This window comes from Balaenoptera musculus, chromosome 10 (genome assembly GCF_009873245.2).
Source record: "Balaenoptera musculus isolate JJ_BM4_2016_0621 chromosome 10, mBalMus1.pri.v3, whole genome shotgun sequence".
Classification (NCBI taxonomy): domain Eukaryota; kingdom Metazoa; phylum Chordata; class Mammalia; order Artiodactyla; family Balaenopteridae; genus Balaenoptera; species Balaenoptera musculus.
Window position 1 is genome coordinate 1,393,214 of NC_045794.1, and position 22,662 is coordinate 1,415,875.

A 22,662-nucleotide genomic window follows, 5' to 3' on the forward strand; every position below is an offset into this window, starting at 1 on the left:
ATGGAGAGTCCTGTCTAAATCTGAACAAATCGATTGCCTTCTAAACAAAATCAACACTCTTCGGTGGGTTTTCAGAAGACTCAGAGTCTCACAACATCATCAAGATGTCCAAGATATAACACAGAATTACTGCTCATACAAAGAACTGGGAAAATCTGACAACTCTCACTGGGAAAGTCAGCAGATGGCCACCCAGAGATGACCCACATGCTGGAGTTATAGGACAGTGGCTTTAAGGCTGTTACTATTACTGTGCCCTGTGAGATAGAATGGAGTCCTCAGAAATGAATGGAAAGATGGAAATTCTCAGCAGAGAAATAGTGTAAAAAAACCAAAGGGAACATTCGGAACTGAATAATAGAGTACCCAGTGAGTGGCTTTGATAGCAGAATAGAGATGGCAGGGGAAAGAAGAGTCAGTGAACTTGAAGACCCATCAATAGATATTATCCAACCTGAAGAATGTACAGGAAAAAGATTAAAAAAAAAAGCCTCACAAACCTGTGGGGCTGTAACAAAAGGTCTGAATTTGTGTCACTGGAGTCCCATAAAAGGAGAAAAAGACCGGTGTAAAAAAAGTATTTGAAGAAATAATAGCTGAAAACTTTCCAAATTTGGTGAGACACAAATGTATGGATTCAAGAAACTCAGTAAACCCCAAACAGGATAAACCCAAAGAAAACCATGCCCATAAATATCATAATCAAACTGCTGAAAAACAGACTTTAAAAAACAAACAAAAAACCTTGAAAGCAACCAGAAATGATACATATAGGAGAACAATGCCTTGAACGACTACAGATTTCTCTTGGAGTCTGGAAGACAGTGCCGAAATAAAAGAACTATCAACCTAGAATTCTGTCTCCAGTGAAAATGTTCCTTAGGAAGGGAGGTAAAATAAAGGTACTCTCAGATAAAGGAAAATCTACAGTCCTTTTTTGTCAGCAGACCTGCTCTAAAGCAAATGCTAAAAGAAGTTCTTCAGACTGAAGGGAAGTGATACCAAAGGAAGGTCAGGGCCTCGGGATGAAGGAGGAGCAACAGAAGTAGTAAAAACATGGGTCAGGAGAGTAGATTTATTTTTTCTACCCTCAGATTCTTTAAAACGCAAGTGACGATCGAAGGCAAAAGTTATAGGAGGGTTTCATGGTAGGTAGATGGGACATGTGACAACTGAAAGGTTAAGGGGAAGAGGACAGGGACCTATATAGTTGTAAAGCCTTTTGTAAGGCTGTGAAAAGTTAGATATGTATAGTGTGATTCCTAGAGCAGCCACTAAAAAAAAGAAAACAGAGAGAGAACCAATAGATAAAATTGAATACTAAAAAAATTTTACATAATCCAAAAGAAGGCAAGGAAGGAAGTACCAACAGCAAAAAACAGGGGAGACAAACCATGGAAATGCTAATTAAAAGAAAGCCATTTGGGAGTAACATACACACACTACTATATATAAAATACATAAGCAACAAGGACCTGCTGTATATAGCACAGGGAACTATACTCAATATTCTGTAATAACCTATAATGGAAAAGAATCTGAAAAAGAATATACATATGTGTGTGTGTGTGTGTGTATATTCCACTTTCTATAATTGGTAGAATAAACAAAACAGCAAGGCTGTGGAAGACTTGAACAACACTGTCAACTCACTTGATGTAATTGACATTTATCGAACATTCCACCCAGCCACAGCAGAATACAGCCTCTTTGTAAGTGCTCATGGGACAGTACCCAAGGTCAACTTTATCATGGGTCATAAAAAAAACCTTAAAATTTTTAAAGAAATGGAAATCAAACAAAGTATGCTCTCTGACCACAAAGGAATTGAACTAGAAATCAGTAACAGGAAGATATCTGGAACATCCCCAAATATTTTGAAATTAAACAACACACTTCTAAAATAACTCATGTGTCAAAGAGGGAGCAAAATTAGAAAATGAGCTGAATAAAGATGAAAATACATGTCAGATGCAACTGAAGTTGGGCTTAGGGGGAAATTTATAGCGTCAAATACTTAGGAAAGGGGAAAGGTCTCAAACGAGTAATTCAGGTTCCACCTTAAGAAACTAGAAAGAGAAGAGCAAAGTAAACCCAAAGCAAGCAGAAGGAAGGAAATCAAAAATAAGAGCAGAAATCAGTGAAATAGAGAGTAGAGAAAATCGGTGAAACCCAAAGCTGGTTCTTTGAAAAGAGTAAAACTGATAAACCTAAACCCCTGGCCAGACTGATCCAGGGAAGAAAAGAGAGAGAGAGGGGATGCAAATGAGCAGTGTCAGGAATGAGAGCGGGATCTCCGTGGACACTGAAAGGACGAGGGAAATACTGTGAACCACCCCATGCCCATAAGTTTGACAACTTAGATGAAATGGACTAATGCCTTGAAAAACACAAATCACCAAACCGTACTCAGGAATAAATAACCTGAATAGTCCCATATCTATCAAAGAAATCAAATTTGTAGTTAAAAGCTTTCTAACAAAGAGAACTCCAGGCCCAGACAATTTCACTGGTGAATTCTACCAGACATTCAAGGAAGAAATAATACCAATTCTGCAGTCTCTTCCAGAAAATAGGAGCGGGAAGAACCCAAGTCATTTTATGAGAGCAACATTATCCTGAGACCAAAACAAGGCAGAGACATTATAAGAAAATTAAAGACCAATATCCCTGGTGAATATAAATATAAAAAATCCTCAACAAAATACTAGCAAAATAATGTTCATAGCAGCGTTATTCACAAGAGCCAAAAGGTGGAAACAACTCAAATTCATTGATAGATGATTGGATGAACAAAATATGGTATATACATACATTGGAGTATTATTCAACCTTAAGAAAGAAGGGAATTCTGACACATGCTACAGCATAGATGAACCTTTAAGGTATTATGCTAAGTGAAATAAGCCAGTCACAAAAGGACAAATATTGTATGGTCCACTTACATGAGGTACCTAGAATAGTCAAATTCATAAAGACAGAATGTAGAATAGTGATTACCAGGGACTGGGGGAGGGGAGAATGGGGAGTTCTTGTTTAATGGGTACAGAGTTTTAAGTCTGGGGTGATGGAAAAAGTTCTGGAGTTGGTGGTGATGGTTGTGCAACATTGTGAATATACTTAAAGCCACGGAACTGTACACTTAGAAATAGTTAAAATAGTAAATTTCATGCTATTTAAAATTTTACCACAATAAAAGAAATATTAACAAATTGAACCACTTGCCATATAATTTGCATCTGGTTTATCCCTTCCGTACAAACCCGCTGCTAGATTTATCTTCCTAAAGCACAAGTCTGATTGTCATTTTTCTGCTCAGAATCTTAAATGCCCACCAGGTAGACTTTCTCACCTGACAGTTAAGCTTGCTATAGTCGGGTCCCAGTTTACCTGTCTGGACAGGTCGATGGGACTGCTGTATACTTACCTCTGTTCTAACCAAACACAAATATGTGCTTTCCTAGAATCCTTTTAAATTTTTTATCTCTGTGCTTTTAAACATGGTCCTTTTTTTCCCTTGAATTCTTTTCCTCACCCTAACCAATCTCTACCAGATACATTCTACTCATATTTCAAAAGCAACCGAAACTTGACATCTCCCTGGTGTTGTCATCCTCTGTCTCTAGTTCTGACTTCTCACTACAGCATATACCTCTCCCATGCTGGCTTTCCTAGTATTTATTGACCACTTGCCTGTTGATGCTGATTCTGTGCTGGGTTGGGGGAGTTCAGTAATGAATAAGACACATCCCTTCCCTCTGATAGTTTGCCATCCTAGCACAAAAGACAGATTTACAAATATATATGTTCACAATAATATGCTAAATGCTGAGCTAGAACAACAGGCACTTCATAGTACTTACGTTTTACCGTATATATAATATTTGTCCTAGTTTCTCTATCAGAGCACAAGCCCCTTCAAGGCAAGGTATCTCTCTACTTCCCTTCAGCACTTAAATCCTTGCATTAAGTGTGTACAGTTAAATATTTGCAATGAGTTGTTTTTTATTAGGTTTCTCTATTCAAGGCAACCAATAAAGCTTAACCAAAATTTTCACTACTGTATCTTCAGTCTTTTTTCTTTGGGGGCATAAGCCAACCAACAATAAGCAAAACCTTAAACACCGTGTGGTTCCTGGGTAGAAAATACTAAATAATTTTAGCAGCCTACAGAGGAATTACTCTGCTCCTCAAGGCTGATTTTATACAGATATTAGTTGCATTTACCTAAAAGTTCCTAGAAATATAATAATTGCAAGTTGTGAGAATACCATATATCCTCATCCTGAGAAATTTAATAGTTCTAGGAAAGGATATATAATGTGGGAAAACATCAATTTCATCTCTGTGAAAACTTTATAAAACTAAGTTCTACAAAACATTTTATAGAATATTTCTTTCAAATTGATTTACTTTTATCGAGCTATTCTGATTTGATATTTAAGAAGTTTGTTTACTACTACCAAGTTGGTATTTTAATTATGTTACAGGAACAGAGATCATGTCCCTGTTTTGCAGTGGCCCTGCTAAACCATGGCCGTATGGTTTAAACAGTAAGGCTTATGCTATAGTTATTTTATCTGAGAATTAAATAATAAATCCTTTTTTTTCATTTTTTGTAGAAGCAACTAAAATGTAACTCCTTATTGAAAATGTTTAAAAACTGGTAGTATCACCAAACACTAGATTTGAATAGAATCTTATGAACATTTACCATAAAAGAAAAAAAAATGATAAATTGTACCTCATCAAAAGTAAACTTCCGGACTTCCCTGGTGGCTCAGTGGTTAAGAATCCACCTGCCATGCCATGGAGCAACTAAGCCTGTGCGCCACAACTACTGAGCCTGCTAGAGCCTGCAAGCCACAGCTACTGAGCCTGCACGCCCCAACTACTGAAGCTCGAGTGCCTAGAGCCTGTGCTCTGCAACAAGAGAAGCCACCGCAATGAGAAGCCCATGCACCACAACAAAGAGTAGCCCCCACTCACCACAACTAGAGAAAGCCGTGAGCAGCAACAAAGACCCAACACAGCCAAAATAAATAAATAAATTTATTAAAAAAATAAAAGTAAACTTCCATCAAATTAAAAACGTCTGTTCTATACCTAAAGGTGTATTACCTTTAGGAAAATGAAAATGCAAGCCACAGACTGGGAAAAAACATTCACTGTACACACACATGCGTGTGCACACACATCTGACATAGTACTTATATCCAGAATATATAAATAACTCTTAGAACTCAGGAAGATAAGCAATCCAGTTTAAAAATTGGCAAAATATGTAACAGATGCTTTACAAAAGAAGATACACAGATAGCCAGTAAAGAGATGTTCAATGTACTCATCAGGGACTTCCACGTCGTTGTGTCCAGCAGAAGTTATCTGTGTGTATTGTGCAGTACACCATAGGATCAGTACATTGCAGTCTACTAATCCATTCTCCATTGATGGTATCTGAGTTATTTCTGGTCTTGAACTATCGTGAGTAAAGTTGCCATGAACATTCTGGCTCATGTGTTTTGGTGGATATATGCACTTATTTGTTTGGGGTTTATACAAACACCTCATGTACAGTGTAGGGGTTTGTATAGCTCTGTGGATACTGCTGGACAGTTTTCTAAAGTTGCGCCCATTTATACTCCCTGCAGTGATGTATGAAAATCCATTGTTCCATATCCTTGTCAACACTGGATATTGTTACTCCTTTTAATTTGAGCTGTTCTGGGAGTTCTGAAATGATATCTCACTGTGGTTTTAATTTGCATTTTGCCATAACTGTGTTGAGCACTTTCTCATATGCTTATTGGACATTGGAGGGATATGTAAATTAAAACAAGCATGAGAACACCACATAATTTACTAGAATGGTTAAATTTAAAAGACTGACATTACTGGGGACTTCCCTGGTAGTGCAGTGGTTGGGACTCGCGCTCCCAATGCAGGGGGCCCGGGTTCGATCCCTGGCTGGGGAACTGGATCCCACATGCATGCCGCAACTGAGAGTTCGCATGCCGCCACTAAGGAGCCCATGAGCTGCAACTAAGGAGGCTGCCTACCACAACTAAGGAGCCCGCCTGCCACAACTAAGGAACCAGCAAGCCTCAACTAAGGAGCTCATGAGCCACAACTAAAGGAGCCTGCCTGCTGCAACTAAGATCTGGTGCAACCAAATAAATAAATAAATAAAAGACTGGCATTACCAAGTTTTAATGAGGATGTGGAGCATCTGAAGCTCTCATACATTGCTGATAGGAGGAAAACATGGTGCAGCCCCTTTGGAGAATTGTTTGGCAATTTCTTATATACTTAAACATAATTATCATATGACCCAGCAAGTTCCACTTACAGGTATTTACTTAAGAGAAGTGAAAACATATGTTCACACAAATACTTTTACACAAATTCTCATTGTAATTTTATTCATTATAGGATAATAGCAGTGAGAAAATCAAATTTGCAAATAAAGATAGGTCATAATTTGGAAGCAACATTGCTCACTAAGAATGCATTTTGTGAAACGTTTGCTCTTGCATTATACTACCATTAATGAGTTGGTTATTGATTACCTAGACTATGAAGAAAGCAGTGGCATGAGTAATAGATTACAGGCCCCTTGTGGGCAGAGACCACATATTATATTTTATTTGTATTCTGTGGTACCAAATAAACACAGAAAATGAACAGATCTGGATAAGAAATAGAGAGCTACAATGTACTTAAAGTAAATCCCCAATTCTCCAATTTGTTAATGAGGTGTATCACATTGATTTGACTTGTAGAAATTGAAGAATAAAAACATTATGGTCGGGACTTCCCTGGTGGCACAGCAGTTAAGAATCCACCTGCCAATGCAGGGGACACGGGTTCAATCCCTGGTTTGGGAAGATCCCACATGCCACAGAGCAACTAAGCCCATGAGCCACAACTACTGAGCCCGCGTGCCACAACTACGGAAGCCTAGAGCCCATGCTCCGCAACAAGAGAAGCCACCGCAATGAGAAGCCTGCACACCGCAACGAAGAGTAGCCCCCGCTCACCACAACTAGAGAAAGCCCACATGCAGCAACAGACCCAACACAGCCAAAAATAAATAAATAAATTTATTTTTAGAAAAAAACATTACAGTCATCTCAATAGATGCAGAAAAGGCTTTTGACAAAATTCAACATCCATTTATGATAAAGACTTTCCAGAAAGTTGGTATAGAGAGAACTGAACAGAATAAAGGCCATATATGATAAGCCCACAGCCAACGTCATACTCAGCAGTGAAAAGCTGAAAGCATTTCCTCTAAGATCAGGAACACAACAAGGATGCCCACTCTCACCACTTTTATTCAACACAGTATCGGAAGTCCTAGCCATAGCAATCAGACAAGAAAAAGAAATAAAGGGAATCCAAACTGGAAAGGAATAAGTAAAACTGTCACTGCAGATGACGTGATACTATACAAAGAAAATCCTAAAGACACCACCAAAAAAAAACTACTAGAGTCCATCAGTGAATTCAGTAAAGTTGCAGAATAAGATACAAAATTAATATACAGAAATCTGTTGCACTATACACTAACAACAAGCTGTCAGAAAGAGAAATTAAGGAAACAATCACATCAAAAAGAATAAAATACCTGGGAATAAACCTCCTAAGGAGGTAAAAGAACTGTACTCGGAAAACTGTAAGACACTGATGAAAGAAATTGAAAACAACAGAAACAGATGGCAAGATACACTGTGTTCGTGGATTGGAAAAAATAATATTGTTAAAATGCCCATACTACCCAAGGCAGTCTACAGATTCAATGCAATCCCTATCAAAATACCAATGGCATTTTTACAGAACTAGAAGAAATAATTTTTATATTTGTATGGGAATACAAAAGACCCCAAATAGCCAAAACAATCTTGAGAAAGAAGAACAGAGCTGGAGGAATCATGCTCCCTGGCTTCAGACTTTACTACAAAGCTACAGTAATCAAAACATTATGGTGCTGGCACAAAGACAGACACATAGATCAATGGAACAGGATAGAAATCTCAGAAATAAACCCAAGCACTTACGGTCAATTAATCTATGACAAAGGAGGTGAGAATATACAATGGAGAAAAGACAGTCTCTTTAATAAGTGGTCCTGGGAAAACTGGACAGCTACATGTAAAAGTATGAAATTAAAACATTCTCTAACATCATATACAAAAATAAACTCAAAATGGATTAAAGACCTAAATGTAGGACTAGAACCTTAAAACTCCTAGAGAAAAATAATGGGCAGAACACTCTTTGACATAAATCATAGAAACATTTTTTTGGATCTGTTTCCTAAGGCAAAGGAAACAAAAGCAAAAAACAAATGGAACCTTATTCAACTGAAAAGCTTTTGCACAGGAAAAGAAACCATCAACAAAACAAAAAGGCAGACTACTGAATGGGAGAAAATATTCGCAAATGGTATGGCTAATAAGGGGTTAATATCTAAAATATATAAACAGCTCATACAACTTTTCTTGATAGAAAACCAACAACTTGATTAAAAATGGGCAGAAGACCTGAATAGACGTTTTTCCAAAGAAGACATACGGATGGCCAGGATGTACATGAAAAGATGCTCAACATCGTTACTCGTCAGAGAAATGCAAATCAAAACCATGGTGAGATATCACCTCACACCTGTCTGAATGGCTATTATCAGAAAGACAAGAGATAAGTGTTGGTGAGGATGTGGAGAAAAGGGAACCCTTTGTGCACTATTGGTGGGAATGTAAATTGGTGCAGCCAATGTGGAAAATATTATAGAGGTTTCTCAAAAAACTAAAAAATAAACTATGGTATGACCCAGCAGTTCCACCTCTGGGTATATATCTAAAGGAAACAAAAACACTAATTTGAAACGATACACAACCCCCCAACGTTCATGGCAGCATTACTTACAGTAGCCAAGATACGGAGGCAACCCAAGTGTTCATCAGCAGATGACTGGATAAAGAAGATGTGGTGTTTTATATATGTGTATACATATAAATATATATATATATATACACACACACACACACACACACACACCACACACACACACACACACACACACACACACAATGGAATATTACTCAGCCTTAAAAAAGAATGAAATCTTGCCATTTGCAGCAACATGGATGGATTTAGAGGGCATTTTGCTAAGTGAAATAAGTCAGACAGAAAGAAAAATACTGTATGATATCACTTACATTTGGAATCTACAAAATAAAACTAGTGAGTATAACAAAACAGAAACCGACTCACAGATACAGAGAACAAACTAGTGGTTACCAGTGGGGAGAGGGAAAGGGGGAGGGGCAAGATAGGAGTAGGGGATTAAGAGGTACAAACTACTATGTATAAAATAAATAAGCCATAAGGATATATTATACAGTGCAGGGAATATGCCAATATTTTATAATAAGTATAAATGGAGTATAACCTTTAAAAATTGTGAATCACTATGTTGTACACCTGAAACTTATGTAATATTATAAATCAACTATACCCCAATTTTAAAAAGTGGAACCATCCTGTAAGTACTCACTTCTAAAAAAAATTTTATTGGAGTATAGTTGATTTACAATGTTGTGTTAGTTTTAGGTGTACAGCAAAGTGAATCAGTTATACATATACATATATCCACTCCTTTAGATTCTTTTCCCATATAGGCCATTACAGAGTATTGAGTAGAGTTCCTTGTGCTAGACAGTAGGTCCTTATTATCTATTTTATATATAGTAGTGTGTCTATGTCAGTCCCAGTCTCCCAATTTATCTCTCCCCCCCTTACCCTCTGGTAGCCATAAGTTTGTTTTCTACATCTGTTACTCTATTTCTGTTTTGTAGATAAGATCATTTGTACCCTTTTTTTAGATTCCACATATAAGTGATATCATATGATATTTGTCTTTCTCTGAGTTAAGTACTCACTTTTGGTCTCTCAGTGTAACAACCTTGAGATTCATTCATGTTTATATATCAATAGTTCTTTCCTTTTTATTAATGAGTAATATTTCATGGTTGTTTATTCATTCACCTGTTGATGGCATTTTGGTTGTTTCCAGCTTGGGGCTATTATAAGTAGAACTGCTATGAACATTTATTTTAAAACGCGGGTAATAAAATGTAAAATAGATAGCTAGTGGGAAGAAGCCGCATAGCACAGGGAGATCAGCTCGGTGCTTCGTGACCACCTAGAGGGGTGGGATAGGGAGGGTGGGAGGGAGACGCAAGAGGGAGGGGATATGGGGATGTATGTATATGTATAGCTGATTCACTTTGTTATACTCCAGTAAAGATGTTAAAAAAAAAAAAAAGCTGGTAATAACCCAAATGTCCATAATAAGTAAATGGATAAACAAATTTGGTAGATTCATACAGTGGAATCCTACTTAGCAATAAAAAGGAATGAGCTCCTGATATATTCAACAACATGAATCTCAAAAACATTATGCTAAGCAAAAGAAGCCATTCACCAAAAACGTATATACCGTTTGATCCCATTTCTGTGAAGTCTAAGAAAAACGCAAAACTAATCTATCCTGATAGAAGTCAGAAAATGGTTGTCTCTGCTGGAGTTGGTGGTAGAAGTGGTGCAGGTGTTGACTGAAAAAGGGTGATGAAAATATTTTATATCTTGTTTTGGGTGATTGGTTATGTGAGAGTTTATTGTCAGAGCTCATTGAACACAATGCTTTAAGTTCCGTTAAATATTACTATATTTAAATATATTATTTAAGCAATAATATATAGAGTACTTCTCAGTTTTGAAAAGTAGGCATAATTGAGCCTTATAAAAGAAGATGTTAAGGAAATCAGTATTCAAGTATAACTTGTTACTCTCTTCTTTATCCTGGTGTTTCTTATCTACTCTTTCATCTAACCCTGATCTCCTCTTCTAAGTTGATGAGATGGATGCTAACTTTTCTCACTTTTGTATCTTGCTTCCTCAAATTAAAATACAACAACCTTAATAAAACACATCTTCAGGACTTTAAACCAACATGATACCAAAGCCTATTGTGTAACTTGACTTCAGCTGAAAGTTTTAAGTAATCTTAGGTGATGGGAATGGTTTATTTTGCATTTCTAGTTTTCAGATCGTTAGAAAGACCCTGCCCCCTTTCCTCTGGCCTGGGACATCTGCTTTCTCCATGTGTTTCTGAGAGGAAAGGTTTCCTTTTGCTACAAATATGAAAACCTACACAACTTAATCTTTTCCTGAGTAGAAGGATTTAACTTTCCACTTCTTTCTTAAGAGTCAATTTTTTTTAAAAGTCAATTTTCCTTTCCTTAGTCTACAGTCCTTTCCCTAGAACAATATGTATAGGAAACAATAAGATTTAAAATATAACCATAGGTCTCTTCTTGACGGCTCTTACAGAACATATTAGGAGGTGTATGCTTTAACTTCTTCCAAAGCTCCAGTTGAAATGTACCTATACATACCCATAAAAAATAATAGCAGTGAGAAAGTCAAATTTGCAAACAATGAGGTCATAATTTGGAAGCAGCATTGCTCATTAAGAATGCATTTTGTGAAACGTTTGCTCTTGCATTATGCTACCATTAATGAGTTGGTTATTGATTACCTAGACTATGCAGAAAGCGGTGGCATGAGTAATACATTACAGGCCCCTTGTGGGCAGAGACCACATCTTACATTTTATTTGTATTCTGTGGTACCAAATAAACACAGAAAATGAACAGATCTGCATAAGAAACAGATAGGTACAATGTACTTAAAGTAATTCCCAAATCATTTATGTATTAATTCTAGAGTTGTTATTTACATACATAGGTCTGATGTTTTTGTCCAGCTTTGAACATGTTCTGCTTGGGGTGATCGTGAAAGAGCCACAAAGTTGCCCAGCTTTCCCAAAATTCCTCCCTCTCCCCGAGTTCATGATAGAGACTGAAACAAAAATGCTACCTCAAGCTCCTGGAGCCGTGGCCGAAGCTGAGCGCGTGGCCAAGGACGCGCAGGGTTCCCTGTGCTGTCACCCTCTCCTTGGCTTCAGGCCGCCGGGAGGAGTAAAAGCTCTTGCAGTCCAACAAATTCTAAGACCTTGAGACTTTATCCTCTGTTATCTTAACCTTGGAATCAGTTCAAGCAATTATTACAAAAGCAATTTGAAAGGTTAAAAGTGTCCCCTGTGTAAATTTATTACTAAGGAAATGAAAGCCAAGTTATCTGCCCACAGATAATTGCGAGTTTATTTTTCTATTTCGAGATATTTGCTGGTATGTTGATAGCCTCAAATAGTCGTTCTTAACCTTTTGGGGTCACAGACCCCTTTGAGAATCTGATAAGCTTCCTGCCTGCCTGCCCCCCTTCCCCACTCCCTCAAATATGTCTTGTTTTCCTGCTGTGTGCCAGGCATTGTTTTGGGGGGGCTATGCTTTGTACCGCCCCACCTCCAAAAACGTCTGTCTGCACATGTGCACACCATTTCACATACAATTTTAGGGTTTGTAGATTGAACTCCTGAAGCCCTCCTAGAGTCCAAAAATATCTTAAAAGTAATTGTATGGCTAAAAATACTTGACACTCTTGCTAGACAGAATCTTAGTATTTGCAGGAATAACAACAGAGTGTCCTTCAGTTCAGGACCTGCGCAGGGAGACAAGATCCTTAAACTCCTTCAGACCACATGGGTGTGGGGTAGGAGACGAGGAATTTGACATTTCACTCCAATCAGAACAGGTGGCCTGTGCCTGATGGGCAGGCTGGTTCCTGTGGTGAGAGCAGCGGCTAGGGGCGGCCTTCAGGGGTGCTCTACCACCTCAGTCTGTGCTTCTTAGAAAGGAGGAATTTTAAAATTACACTGTGGTCACCGCATCTGTGTCTGTAAGCCTCCTTTGCCATTCTAACTGAAAAACTGACCTATTTTCTACAAACCATTGCTCAGGAGCTGATGTGTTTTCATATGTGATAACGGGCTGCACATCTGCGGGGACATGAGTGATGACACCTGCCACTCTGACCTTAAACCCAGAATTGCTTTTCTGTTCTCTCATCAGTATTCAGCTCATGCTGAAACGAAGAGATCTAAACTCTAAAGGAGACTGTTTATCTAAAGAACTGGCATTCTGGCAATTCAAGAAGGCTCTGAAAAGCCTCATGGAAAGCAAACACTCACTTTGGGTTTTTGTGTTTCTGTGTGTTGCGTTGTGATACCTGACAGCTCCTTGGAGCACACACGCTCTCCGGGTCCACAGTGCCGCCCTCGCCCGGACCGCCCGGTCCACACGGCCTTCACACGTCACCCTTTAGGGTTAGGGGACTCACTGCAGATAGGACCTTGACACGGAAAAGCTGTCATCTCGGAACTTACTTAACTTAGCGATCTGGCATGCGTAGATGAGGAGGACCATGTGACAGCGTCACATAAGGTGATGTACAGACACGATGTGAGAGTGCAATTAAGGAGAGGTCACTTTTATTTTATCCTGAACCATAGAGACTTAACGTTCTCGACTTTACCGAGGAAACATCTGCATAGTAATGCTATTTGGATTCATGCACTTCATTTGTGGTTTGGAGATGACTGTATTTTATCATTTGTTTTTGAGAGCCCAGCTTGACATGCTGGAAGTCTAAATCTTGGCAGAGAAAAACTGGATTCCAAACATTTTCTGAAATGCTTAACGAGTGAAGCATCTTTTAGTTTGCCTAACACAGTTCCCTGCTTGTGGCTGCATTGAGTGTTCGTGTCTGTTCTCTTAGAGTCTATTTTTTATGTTACTGACTTTTGTCCAGAAATCACTTCGTAGTTTCAAATAATCGATTTAAAACTATTGGGTTATTACTTCTTAACCCACAGAAGGACAAATTATAATTTTTTCATGTTCTTATGGGTTTTGGAGAAAGAAAACAATTTTAGGCAAGAACTGGTGTTAGAATTATCCTCTATTCAGCCTTAGAGCTCTAATTTAATAGTAGAACCAAACCATGATTCAACTATTTATAACAGAAAGGCCTTTGGGAAAAGTGGGGTCTGCTACTTCCACAGTTATAGATTAAGGTCGAAATGAAAAAAGTACAGAAACTTGGGCTTCCCTGGTGGCGCAGTGGTTGAGAGTCTGCCTGCCAATGCAGGGGACACGGGTTCGAGCCCGGGTCTGGGAAGATCCCACATGCCGCGGAGCAACTAGGCCCGTGAGCCACAACTACTGAGCCTGCGCGTCTGGAGCCTGTGCTCCGCAACAAGAGAGGCCGCGATAGTGAGAGGCCCGCGCACCGCGATGAAGAGTGGCCCCCGCTTGCCGCAACTAGAGAAAGCCCTCGCACAGAAACGAAGACCCAACACAGCCATAAAAATAAATTAATTAATTAATTAAAAAAAAAAAAAGAAAAGTACAGAAAGTCCGACTCACTTTCTCCCAATCACAAAGTAGCATTAGGGTCCCTTTTGCTAAACCACCGCCGTGTAAAATCTTAGAAATTTTTCAGTGATCATGTATTTTTATAGTTAGTGTACTTCAGCGAAGCTATTCCTATAACTAGTAAACACTTGATTAAATAACCTGATTCAAATATGAGGAAGTCTGTTTGTCATTGGAACAAGTTTTTGACCTATAGAAATACTCTGTTTTATGTTTACCTTAAACATATATTTCTCAGAAACTACAATTCTCTGAGACAAGACTTATTTTGCTATATTGAGATTCACTCCAGGTAACACATTTTCAGTGTGTTGCTGGAATAATTGACATTGCATATCAGTCTTATGTTTTTAAGATAATTTAGGTACTTGTATGTGTAAGCTTCAGAGTACTATCATCAGACATGACTGGAATACGAATAAGTGTGTTTTCTGCCAGATAAAGTACTGTTACTCATACTCTGAAGAGAAATGCACGTGATTTTTGCAGATTAATTGCATTCTTTGAGCTCTTAGTTGCCGGTGCCTGACAGGTACTCCATCAGGAAGACTGGTCTGTGGTAGCATTGTTAGAATAATAAACACACAGAAAATGAGAACGTCAGTGCCCACACAGTGCTGGATCAATAGAATGTACAGTCCTAGGGAGCTGATGACAAAGTCCCATCAACATAACTTATGCCTAAGATTATCAGATGTTTGAAGCAAATTCTGAGTGAGGTCAGGAGAATAAAAGGGATGACGTCAGGAAACCCTGTGCTGTGAGCCCCGGGCAAGTTGTAGTCGGTCCCTGGGGAGGACCTAGCACATCTAGACTGTGACGTTTAGTTAAGCCAGAATAGTGGCAACCATCACGTAAGATGGTACAAGATCCTGACGTCTTGGATTTCAGCTCAACTCAGCAAATACCTGTTGAACGTGCCACTTGCTGGTCATTGTGCATTCAAGTCCCGCCCTCCAGGAGCTCAGGTCTAGTGGGGGAGCAGTTCGGTAAACACTTAGTTATGACATATGCTTTTTTTTTTTAAGTCCAAGGATGTGTGAAAAAGTATGAGAGCAAAGAAACACTTGAGACTGTTTCCCCCTAGAGGAGTCTTGAAGGACAAGGGCTCAGGGAAGGAAGACACCTCAGGAGCCCACGCTTGTTATTTGACTCCTGGGAGATTTGGGGATTAACCAGCAAGATATGGGCAAACGAAAATATAAGTTTAAATGACCAACAAAACAGAATCAGTTGTTCCTATTTATTTTTATTATTACCTGCGACTTTTTCTGCTTCTTAATTTTTTTTAATGTTTTATTCACTCTGTTAAATCTCCTAGACTAAAGCAACTTTCCCCTGAAATAAATAAAATTAGGGAGTTAGCATATAATGGAGAAGATCCCACGTGACCTTTCATGAACCTGAGGGCAGTAGCAGACGTTAAGATTTCCATTTTGGGAGGATAAAGCCCTCTGTGGAGACTTGGAAGGTCTAACGACATAACATGCATTTGTTAGAAATGAAAACTTTTTTGAAAGATAAATCCATCTTTTTCTTCGGAGATAATAAATTCTCATTTATAGTTGGAGATTAATATTAATTTGATCCAAATTAGTGCAATGCTCTAGTACAGAGGCTGCTTCTGTTACTGTTTATGGCATTAACTTTGTAAGGAAGTTAATTTATTTAGCAAGAGGGAGGCTGTTCTTACTTCACAGTATTTGTTTAGGCTTTCTACTGTTTCCCCCAAAATGTTCATAAGTATTAGTCACGCATAAAAGAGAAGCTGCTTCCCATCTGCTGTGAACCTTCCAGTATTTGGAGATCATGGGACCACTGATTTGTGAGGTGCAGTTAAACTGTGTCACATGAAAAGAACCAGACCAGGGGCCAAAGATAACAATGCTATGTAGACTCTCGGGGGCCAGCGAAGGTTTTGTTTTACAAGATCGTGTCCGTGTTTGGTCAGTGAGGCTGAGGCAGAAGGTGAATGAAAGAACGTTACTTTAAAGGCATTAAAGAACATGCCGGAGGAATGCATTTTTGGTGCAAAGCGTTCCGAATGGGGTAGAAGTACCGGGTCAGCACAGAGCAGCCAGGCGCAGCGTCTTTCCCTCCCAGCTGTGGATGCCAAAGCTGGCCTCGCATCCCCTGCCCTCAGATACCCCGCTTCTCGCATGCCCTTCCTCCTTCCTCCCTCCCTCCCTTCCATCCTTCCTTGGGACCTTTTGAGAGTTCACATGAACCTTAGGTTAAGCAAGATGGATTCGCATCTCTTATAACCGAGCCTACAAATCATTCAAACATGAAAATTGTTTTCACACTTTACGTATTTCGTTTGTAAGGCTGGGGGAGGGGCGTATTTTATGGAAACAGATTGAACCAGGAAACATGACTGTGGCCATGAGAGAGAGAACACCCTCCTCACTAGTGAAGAAAGTGTTTGAACCACACACCTGCGCCTAACCTCCAGCTCTGACATTTCACGCCTTTCACCGTCTAATTGCTTAACTACCTTGAGATCTTTCGGTAGGATAGTAGCTGTGTGTGTGTGCTTACAACCAAATGCCAGTCACCAGTCGCCATCTGTGGGGTTGAGCTACAAAAACTGGAACGGGGTAAATGGCACAAGGAATTCTGTATTCGAGCAAAGTCTCAAAAACAAGTGTCTACACCAAACATGTGATCACATGTTCTTGGTCCTTCCACTGGGATTATTATTCCACTCGTTTGAGAAAGACTTCATGAAAAGAATGGGGTTTGAAGGAATTTGGAGACTTTTGGCTTATCCTTAAGTGCCCAGAAGAGGTTTGTGTAATTTACACTGCCAGGTTTCCATGGCTTTCCTAGTGAACAGAGAGAACTTAAATGCCTTCTTTGCTGCCTACTGACTAAAAAAAATATATTTCCTATCCTTCTGAGAGAAATTACTGAGATTATTTTTAAAGAGAGTGAGGGCGGGATGGGTTGGGGAGCAGGGAGGAGAGCATTACTGAGTCAGACACCCTTATCCTGCCTACATAACTTCACCTATGCAGTTATGTCTTATCTGCTTCCTAACTGTATGGAGATAGGCCTTGTATTTTAAAGTTGCGCAAATAGTAGCATGAGTATTGCTAAAAGATTTCAAGCCGAGGCTTCCCTGGTGGCGCAGTGGTTAAGAATCCACCTGCCAATGCAGGGGACACGGGTTCGAGCCCTGGTCCGGGAAGATCCCACATGCCGCGGAGCAACTAAGCCTGTGCGCCACACTACTGAGCCTGAGCTCTAGAGCCCGCGAGCCACAACTACTGAGACCATGTGCTGCAACTACTGAAGCCCGCACGCCTAGAGCCCGTGCTCTGCAACAAGAGAAGCCACCGCAATGAGAAGCCCGTGCACTGCAACAAAGAGTAGCCCCCGCTCGCCACAACTAGAGAAAGCCCGCGCCCAGCAACGAAGACCCAATGCAGCCAAAAATAAAATAAATAAATAAAATAATTTTTTAAAAAAAATTATAGTAATAAAAAAAAAGATTGCAAGCCACCTTCATGATTTGGAGTTGAAAGGTATTTGAAGTCAAATATGGAACAAATGACAAATGTCTTAAAACAAGAGATTTATAGAAATATTTGTTAAAACATAAACTAGAGAGGTAAATCCCCAGAGAACTTCCAGAATGAACTCATACACCATGCTAATGAGAATCAGAGGTTTCCTAATGAAGGCGCATCAAGGACATTTGCCATTCCTTCTGTGACCCTCTCAACTAGCCTCTTAAAATTTGATCAACTTTGGATTTTGCTGCTAGAGACATTCAAAAAAAAGAAAATATTTGTATCGAATACCATCAGCTTGCTCTCTCTCATGTCTGTTGTACCTACAATATTCAGACATGAAATCTAACATGGAAATTTTGCTTTCCTAATCTTTCTTGCAGAATTAAGAGGGAAATAGAAGATGTTAATAGCTGGTGTTTTAACAGATATGACCAGGCGATGGTACATTGCCTGTTGCCTCAAACATTGCTTTTTTCAACCCCAAATCTCCAAAGCATGATGTAAACCAGGACAGGGCAATTTTAGGCAGAATTTCACAGCTCTGCTATTGAAGTCCTGTGTTCATCAACAGGAAGAAGATTGCCCCCAAACGTGTTCTTAGCGCGGGGAGTCACATGTGGGCATCATTAGGCAGTTCGGGGTCTTCCTATTCTTTGCTCCACTGTGGGGTTTCTTACCTCCAAGAGTGATGTAGGAACAGCTGAGCTGAGCCTCACGCACCACAGTGCCCTTAAAGCCCACCTGGATCTCGGCGGGGCGGCTGGGCAGCGGCCGGTACCCAGGCGTGGTGGGTGGGAGGAAGGCTCGCAGCATGGCGGGTCCCGGGGCACTCAGAACATCTCTGCTGGTCCCGTCTCGGCGCTCCGCGAGGCTGTGCCCCGTGTCAGGTGACGGCGATCCCTCCAAGTTTGAGAATGCCAGAACCACGCCACCTTCTCCGGTCCTTTTCAACCTGGCCTTCTTCTTTCTTCCCTGCGGCGCCCGCTGCCCGCCCAGGCCGGCCTCGCCCCGTGGCCGCCCAGGAAAACTGGGGGTGAGACGTGAGGGTTCTGTCCACCCATCAGCACCTCACCTCCCTGACGGTGACAGGCTCTGGTTTGCATGGTCACCACCAGCTGCTCCAGTGCCCCTCGTTCAGGACAGAGATAGGCTCGTCCCGGCTGGGAACGTGCGCCTGAGAGGCGGGAGCCGTGGTGGAATGTGGCCCTCTCTTTGAAACTATTTTAAGGAGAAAAAGTTAGGCCCAGTTCTACTCGTTATCTTGCCTTGCTCTCAGGAGCCAGGACTGTTGGTAAATCTGTTTCTCCTCCTTGACTATTTAAATTGTACATTCAAACTGCATATTAACTGGGGTGAAAAGAACTGTTTCAAAATGACCCCATTTTAATTTTAAAGTCACGTCGCTTTAGAGATAAACGGTCAGGTCCTAAGGAAATCTCCACAACGTCTCAGTGAGGCTGCAGACCCAGCCTTCCCTTCCTCCCCTGCAACACCTGAAAGATGTGTTCACAGTATCTTCCCCCTCCATCTGCATTTCAGTTTCTCGTAGTAATAACATCGTCAAACCGCTTTTCTATTTATACCAGCAGTTTCCTTGGCATCCAGTCCTTATGAGAACCTAGTTCCTTATGTCAAATGCCACAAATGTGTAACATCCCCCAAAAATGGCACCCAAAATATTTCTACTTATATGTTCTACTGAAGAGACACAAATGGCTGTTCTTCCCCTGCTAGTGGGCTTCGAATTTCTTAGTTGTGTGTTTCTCTCCCCTGTTACCTCTTTCCTGCTTTGATAGTTTTGGAAAATTCCATCTCCAAGGAAAGGAGGTTTTCACTCTAACCAAAGAATAGAGCAGGATCCTGGTTTTGTAACGAGGATTAAAGCCTCCAAAACATACAACGTCTTCAGATTTTTTAGTCGCTGAATGTCGGTGATCCGATCCACTCTCGCTCAGGGGAGCACAGAGCAGGTGGGTCGGCATGTGGGAAGCTGTTGGGGCAGCTGGCGCTGGGGATTAGGGTTGATGGACCGGGAACAGCCTGGAATCAAGTTCTCAGAGACTCGCTTAATGATCTTGAGATGAAAGAATTTCTTTTTGATATTAAGGCTCTCAGCACATAGGCTTTAGAACTCAGACGTTCTTTTTTCCAGAGTATCCATGTATCAAAGAGGAGTATGTGTGTGTATTTCTAAGAGGACACAATGGTTCCATCAAGAAAAAGCTGCCCCCCTCCCCCTGCACACGCAGGTAAGATAAAGATTCCTGGTGCAGGCATCACACAAGGAGTTGACGCCATTGCCCCCTATTGGCAAGTTGATAGTTCAAATTTATAGGGTCCTTTTAAAGACATCTGCTTAACACCGCACTAAAACGACATCTCCTGTACCCTTTGATTTCTGAATATTGACTAACAAGAAGCAGAAACGCCCACCAAGTCATTGGTCAGGTGAGTGGGGGGAAAAGTTGTCAAAATATCACAGCTGTTTTAATGACCAAATTATATTCATATAATTAAATATTTTGTAAGTTTAAATTTTAAAAATAATTTCTTTTAAAAATATGTTGGTTTTCATTGCCCTGTCATAACATGGCAGCTATTTCAGTGAAGTTTTTTTTAACATGTATATATAGTTAGTGTATTGTTTATATGATTAATACCACCAGATCCTCAACTAGATATTTATAAATGTATTTTGGACCTGTTTAGCCTTTGCTATAAAAATGACCTAGACAGGCACATATTAAGGTATACAATTTGTTTGAAAATTGTCAAATCAATCAATAGCAGCTATATTATGCCACATTGTTCTTTCACTACTAAATCATTCAGTCAGAGTTGTACCTCATCTTTCAACAGTTGTAAATATTACGTGCAGACACTTTGGAGTCGGAGATTTATTACTGAATTTTGTTTTTCCTGCACCGTGTCCTCACTTAGGGCTTTCAAAGCCAATCTTTCGGTTACTAACACCTTCCTGGGAGAAGGGGAAGGGAGGGAGGCTTCCAGGCCTAATTTGTGCTTCAGGTTTCCGATACTTAACAAAGAAGATGGAGTGTGTGTGAGTGTGTGCCGGGCCTGTGGCGGCAGTGATGTTTCAGAGCTGGAGCTTAGAGTCGAGGCTCGTTTTCAGTCTGTTCATCCATTTAAGAAGCATTCGCCACGTGCCTGTTGTGTTCAGGTGCTGTATTTTTAAGGACAACATACTTCAGTGTGTGTCTGTGTGTGTGTGCACATGTGTGTGTTCTCTGTGGGCCTAAAAAGCCCCAGTGCGAGGTTTTCAAGCTTGAACTCCAGTGGCTGGTTTCATTTATTCAAGAAGTATGTATTTCCCTCAAGATGGAAAGTGAATTTCTTTCCATTTTGTAGTTTTGAAGATGCTCATAATTGGTTTGATGTGTTTTTTGCAGTGTCCATTTATGGAATTTGGTTTTACGACAAGGAAGAATGCCAAAGAATTGCAGAGCTTATGAAAAAGTAAGTGCTGCGGGCTGAGTATTTGTCAGGACCTGGTGCTTTGTATTTCTAAGTGTACGTAGCCACACTGTAATCTAAACAGGGCACGTCTCTGACTGCAGTCCTTTTCACCATGGTTAGGAACACATTCTCTATTACTTAATAAATGAAAAATAAACATAAATGACAATGTTTTACATTTCCACTAGGTAAGATTTATTATGTAGAAGGGTTCCCCTCATTTTTTTTCTGCACGTGTGGAGAATCTGTAATATGAATTTTTCCAGATGGCAGTTTTCCTTAATATTATCCTCCTTTGTAAATTAGCAGCTTTTTCCCTTGAAAAGTTATCAGTATATCTCAGTGAAGAGAACATTCAGAGCCCTTCTAAAAGGCTGCCCCAGATTCTCTGGGGTGCCCACATCCTTCCTGCCCTGAAGTCTGCCCGTGGGGCTCAGACCTCCCTCCCTTCTGACCCTGCGAGGGCTTCGGAGAGTCTGTATTTTCAGTTCCTTTGGGAGTATCTGAGCTAATACTAGTTTAGTGATCAGTAGACAGCCCCTCTCTCTGTCTCTCTCTCTCTCTCTCTGTTACTAGTCTCTTTTTTTGTTAATCTCACGAGGCCCTGTGATTCACCCCAGTCTGCACCGGGGGAAACTGAAATGACTGTCTGCCTGCCCCGCTCTTGCCCCCCTGAGGACCCTGAGAGGAGGCCCGGGTCAGTGTGCTCTCTCCTCTGGGATCCATCAACCCGTCTCACCGGTTCTTGAGCCCCAGGCCTGCTCACTGGGAGGCAGTTATTTCCCTGCGCTTATGCAGATGGTTTAGAGCCTCAGAGGGAAATGAGTTTCCTGCACGTGCTGGATCTGACCCAGGACTGGCCTCGGCCGAACACAGGGTCTGGCCGCCATCAGCGCAGATTCGACAGAGCAGCTCCCTCTGCAAAAGAACCATTTTTCAATTTTAAATCCCGGGTCAAGGAAATGGCTAAAAAGTGACCCCAAAATATGGAATGTGGGGAGTACTTTTTTATAAGTAAGATTGATTTCTGAAAAGCCTAGCTTGTGAGAGCCAATTTCAGGTAACCGGCTCAAGCTGCAGGTGGTGATTAAGTGTGTTCAAACTGGTATTTACCACCATAACAGCGAGTTCCTAGAACACCCATGTTATTGTAAACTGTGCAATGGATGATAATAGCAGGATTTCATGCAGATTAAAAAACACCCTGTTGCCCAGCCAAGAGGCCGCGTAAAGACTGTCAGATTCCCCGGTGATTCCTTCAC

At 40.4% G+C, this 22,662-nt stretch overlaps 2 protein-coding genes across 5 annotated transcripts in view; one reads left to right on the forward strand and one right to left on the reverse strand.

Moving 5' to 3' along the window:
• Positions 1-19,082, reverse strand: part of CACNA1C (calcium voltage-gated channel subunit alpha1 C) — a 557,739-nt gene extending 538,657 nt beyond the window's left edge. For both annotated transcript variants that reach the window (XM_036865102.1, XM_036865108.1), the window contains exon 1: positions 18,601-19,082. In XM_036865102.1, the coding sequence (XP_036720997.1) occupies positions 18,601-18,736 (136 nt within the window). In that variant the 5' untranslated portion in view covers positions 18,737-19,082. The remainder of the gene's footprint in view (positions 1-18,600) is intronic.
• The window catches only part of DCP1B (decapping mRNA 1B), a 56,253-nt gene that overhangs the window by 20,374 nt on the left and 13,217 nt on the right, over positions 1-22,662 (forward strand). For all 3 annotated transcript variants that reach the window (XM_036865112.1, XM_036865113.1, XM_036865114.1), the window contains exon 4: positions 21,334-21,400. In XM_036865112.1, the coding sequence (XP_036721007.1) occupies positions 21,334-21,400 (67 nt within the window). The remainder of the gene's footprint in view (positions 1-21,333; positions 21,401-22,662) is intronic.